Raw genomic sequence first — 5055 nt, forward strand, 5'->3', positions numbered from 1 at the left:
TTAAATAAAATAATTTTTAAATGGAAACTAATATTTTTTATATTTTTTATTATATATTCTTATAACAGATATTTAAATGTTTTCAAAACACTACTTACATATATGTTATATTAATTTTGAGATATTAATTTTGAAACCTAATTTATCTTTGGTATTAGTGTTTAAATTTATTTATATATATTTTTTATATATATATTTTAAATATATATTATATATATTATATAATATATTATATATATATTATATGATATTATATAATATATATAATAATTATTATTATTATATAATATATTATATATTATATAAAATCATTATTAGGTCAAGTAAATGTTTCCTTTGATATTTTATAATTTTTATTCGAAATATTTTCCTATATTATCCATATTTTTTGAAATATTTATATTTTCAAATAATTTTCACATAGATTGCCAATTATCAAATAAATAAAATAGAAATGAAGAAATTTTATATTATAAAAAATTATAAAAATTATTTGATTGATTAATGAAAATAGTTATTAATAATATTTTTTATATATAGAAACGCTCCCTACCTGGGAAGAATTGATGCTTTATGGTAAAAATATTGACAAATTATACTTGATGTTTTTGCCATTTTCTTTAGCGTTTCTTTTATTTATTTGTAGATATTATGCAGTCTTGCACTTGCAGTGCATGCATATTTATTTTAGGTTTTTTCATAATGGATTAATAAAAAAGTATAATATATAAATAATAATTATTTTATTAGGTAAATTTTGGAATATTTAATAAAATAAATAAAAAAAATTATTATTAATATTTGTGTTACAATATTTTAGTTTATTTTTATAAATGAAATTTTATTTTTTTATAAATCATGAAATTATTTTATTCAATTTTCTAACTTTTGATTTATTGATGAAACAAATGATTTAATGTGCCTGTGCTCATCATGACTTAGACGAATTGATTGGCTGCAGTAAGTTAATAAAATAAATATAAATTAGTATAGAAAATATAGTTGAAAATAAATAATATGTTAAAATTAACGTTGTGTGTATAAAAAACAATATTATATGTAATTAATATTTATTAATTATATATTTATATTTTATGCATATACATATATAATTTATTTTTAAAAAATTAGATTAAAATTTTATTATCTTGAATCTTCAATAACTTATATTATTCATCTTTTCAATATTAATATTTATATCTTATTTTAAGTTTTATATATATATTTTATTCTTTTTGCATGATTCTTTTTCTCTACATATTTCATTGTTTTTAAAATATTTTAAATTGTAATATACAGTATTATATATATATATATATATACACACACACACACAATGTTTTTTTATGTATTGAAAAACATTAGTATTAAATATAGAATATAGTATTCTAAAAGTATTCTAAATTAGTTTCTGCACGTAACTTTTTTATAAATAATAAATTCATTCATTTTTATTTACATTTTTTATTTTATTTGCAAATAAAAGTTTTCTTTTATGGCACGCAATATTTATATGTTAAAAATTAAATTTTTATTAAATTGAAATTATTTATAATTGAAATTATTTATATAAATTTATATTTATAAAATTTGTCTAACAATTATTTTTATTTGAATATTATGTATATTAATCATAATATAGTATATTTTACAGAATTGAAAAATAGAAATAAATATCTTTATTTTTAACTTGTTTCATAGCATAATATATCAGTATATATTTAAATTTTATCTTCTCATGGCTTCAATCGAAGATAAAACTTTCACGAAATATATTTGGATTTTCTTTTTTTAATAAACTATTTTAACTTTTTTCAATGTAGCTTTTCTATTCCTTTTTAAATTTAAATTTATTGAAACAATTATATATATTTCGCTAAATCTATGAAACATGTTAAAAATTTTCTTCAATTTTGTTTTACATTAGATATTTTAAGTTTATTTAATATATAATTTTTATTTAAAATATTTTCAAAAAATATAGGCACGGAAGAAGATCAGGAAGCAACAGATATGTTAGTTGGAAATGCTCAAAATCTTATGCAAAGTGTAAAAGAAACTGTTCGTGCAGCAGAATGTGCTAGTATAAAAATACGTACCGCATCTGGTATGAAATTACGGTGGGTGCGACGACAACCTTGGTATCAATATTAAGCAAGCATAATTGCAATATAATGAAAGTGAATTATAAAAGTTAGGTAAGACTTATTAATATTAAATTTGATTGAGTTTAAATTGATTTAAAATCTTTTTATTAAGAAATATTCAATATTTTTTTATACAGTCTTAATTAATTATATTAATTTAATTAAATATGGAATTCGTAAAAAAAATAAAAATTTATAAAATTAATTTATTGAAACATTTATAATTTATTATTATTAATATGTATAATTTATTGAAATTCATAATTTAAAAAATGAGTTTTCAAAAATAATTATTATATATTTTTTAATTATACATACAAAAAAATACATATATTTAAAAAATTTTTTTGATTAATGATATTCATTTCAAATATTTGAATATTTCTTAAAAGACTCATTATAGTTAACAATAATTATAATGTATTAATAACTTTTATATATAAGTGCTAAAATTTATAGTAAATGTGCTAGTGATATTAGAAATGAATTCTTTAAGAGATATGTCTCAATCGTTAAAAAGTATAATCAAAAGATATTTTCAGATGAAATATTTTAGGGATGCTTAATTATAACAGTTTCCAAAGCCTATCTCTCTTATATAGTTTTCAGCAAATAAGTAAGAAAGTAAAATAGAGATGATAGAGCTTATGCCTTATATAAATTACCAATGTGCTATATATTTTTATGTATTTAGTAGTAAATATATTTTGTACGCGCATGATGCGCGCGCGATCGCACACACACATCAATCTAAAATCAGCACAATTAATAAGAATAAAATTTTTATCTATAGATATTAAAATTATTGACTAAGATAATGTAATGTATTTTTGCAAGTAAAATGCGAATATAATTTTAATACATGTTATTTGCTGTAATATATAGTGATGCACGCTTAATTGACGCTATATCGAATTTGCAATGCTTCAATTATATATGGAAATCCGAGTTTGTTATTTAAATCGATAATGAGTAAGAATGAAATAGAAGAACAAAATATGATAGATTCTTGTTAGAAGATTCTTGAAAGTGTAAATAGTTTCAGAAATGGGAATAATTTAATATTAGCTAAGCGTGCTAAAACTATGTTAATTAAGCATGCATTACTGTATGTATAAAAAATCTTACATACAATATTATAATGAGAAGTCTATTTTTGTAAGTTATCTACTTATTTTTTTTAGAGAATTTAATCTTATCTAATTGTTTTCATATTTTTATTTTTTTTTAAACTGGTGCTATATATGTGCAATATAAATGACATATAATTGATATATAAATGATATATTAAAACATAATACAAAAATAAGCAATCAATTTAAAAACTAGATCAAATAAAACCAAACATATTTACATGTGAAATCAATTTAATATATATTTAAACAAAATTTTAGATTAGATATTAGATACAGTAAATATTTATATAATTAATATTATCTAATTTATATCGAATATTTATAATATGTAACATTAATTTTGGTAATATAAAATAATTTTATATGAAATTATTTATAATAAAGATTAATTTTTATTATATAATACGAATACAAAAATTAGTGTAATACATTTTGTATCATTAAAACATTATATACACAATATTAATCTAAAAAATAATAAAATTAACAAAAAAATACCATTATTATAATCATTCAAGAGAATCCCTTTTCATTAAATGTAATCCAGGAGCTGTAACTCCTGGCATTTTATTCTTTGGTATTTTTCCTGGTCTTAAATAAGGATTATCTATAACATCTTGTTGCGTTGTAATTTCTCCATTTTGTTCAACATCTTCATTTTGTCCTTTTATACCTATAAAAAGTATAAAATATTATAAAATTATTCAAAAAAATAAATTTCTTGATATTTATTTAAGATAATTCAATTTTTTTAAATAATAATCAGACCTTCTTCTGATTCTTCTGTTTCTTGTTCTTTTTTCTTTTTAATTGGACTTGGTTCAAATTGAAAATCTTGATCAATCTCAAATACTTGATCTTGTGGAAGCAATGCAGAAAGATAACTAGGAAATTGTGGTTTACATGATATTACTGAAAATAAGATTTAATTCTTAAAAGTACATTTACATATAAATTTATTGGTTTACATAAATCAGATTTTGATAAGATTTCTACTTACATGGAAACATACTATTATCTTCTGTTAAAAACAGACTATGTGTTTCTCCAGTTTTTGCAATAAATCTAGTTAAAGCTCTTTCAATATCACGTTTTTGCGTTGCTGCTTTTTCTCTTATTGCTTCATATTCCGTTACTGGTTGCTTATGTGTCTATTTATAAATAATTAAATAAGTTAAAACTATAGTTCAAAACTGTGATAAATATTGTTTTAATTAAAATATTAATAATTATATAAATTATAAGTTTTTAAAAAATTATATCTATTTTAATTTCTTACTTTACCGGAGTTCTAATATATGCATGCGGATCAGGAAAAGGTGGTAAATAACTTGGTATATGAGATGGATGGCTTTGTTTTACTCCAGCTTGCAAAATATTTAATTGTTTTGATTGAGTTTGTTGTTGAAGTGGTGGTAAAACTGTTCTATTAGCTCTCTTTCCATAACTTTCCAAATTATCTAATTTTATACCCATATTTATTAATGCTACTATAACATCTGCAATGAGTGGTTCTGTTCTACCAGAAAGTTCACAATAATTTCTTGCTGATTCTCCAACTTCAACGATAACTATAAATAATTTCTGCTTGTATTACAAATTTGTTAAATAAAATTAATAAATTATATTATTTTTCAAATGACAAATAAAAATAATTTAATTATTCATTTTTTTAAATATTTATATTATTATTTTACGTAATTATATATATAAAATATATTATTAATATAATATTTTTTATAAATTTTTTTATAAATTTTTTATAAATTTAT

The 5055-nt window shown here is 18.9% G+C and overlaps 2 protein-coding genes across 18 annotated transcripts in view; one reads left to right on the forward strand and one right to left on the reverse strand.

The window, feature by feature from the left end:
- The window catches only part of LOC102673313 (vinculin), a 10911-nt gene extending 8623 nt beyond the window's left edge, over positions 1 to 2288 (forward strand). For 6 of the 17 annotated variants that reach the window (XM_031515036.1, XM_006609123.2, XM_031515038.1 and 3 more), the window contains 2 exons: positions 541 to 576; positions 1985 to 2269. In XM_031515036.1, the coding sequence (XP_031370896.1) occupies positions 541 to 576; positions 1985 to 2154 (206 nt within the window). In that variant the 3' untranslated portion in view covers positions 2155 to 2269. Of the gene's footprint in view, positions 1 to 540; positions 577 to 942; positions 993 to 1984 lie in introns of those variants that run through there. The other 11 variants (XM_031515043.1, XM_031515045.1, XM_031515046.1 and 8 more) reach the window with 6 other exon arrangements.
- Positions 2289 to 3652: 1364 nt separating this feature from the next.
- Positions 3653 to 5055, reverse strand: part of LOC102676030 (transcription initiation factor TFIID subunit 8-like) — a 2453-nt gene continuing 1050 nt past the window's right edge. The window contains exons 2-5 of the mRNA XM_006609149.2: positions 4568 to 4854; positions 4284 to 4434; positions 4052 to 4195; positions 3653 to 3956 (exon numbers count right to left, since the gene is read on the reverse strand). Of these exons, the coding sequence (XP_006609212.1) occupies positions 3793 to 3956; positions 4052 to 4195; positions 4284 to 4434; positions 4568 to 4854 (746 nt within the window). The 3' untranslated portion in view covers positions 3653 to 3792. The remainder of the gene's footprint in view (positions 3957 to 4051; positions 4196 to 4283; positions 4435 to 4567; positions 4855 to 5055) is intronic.

This window comes from Apis dorsata, unplaced genomic scaffold (assembly GCF_000469605.1).
Source record: "Apis dorsata unplaced genomic scaffold, Apis dorsata 1.3 scaffold_52, whole genome shotgun sequence".
In the NCBI taxonomy this organism is placed as follows: Eukaryota; Metazoa; Arthropoda; class Insecta; order Hymenoptera; family Apidae; genus Apis; species Apis dorsata.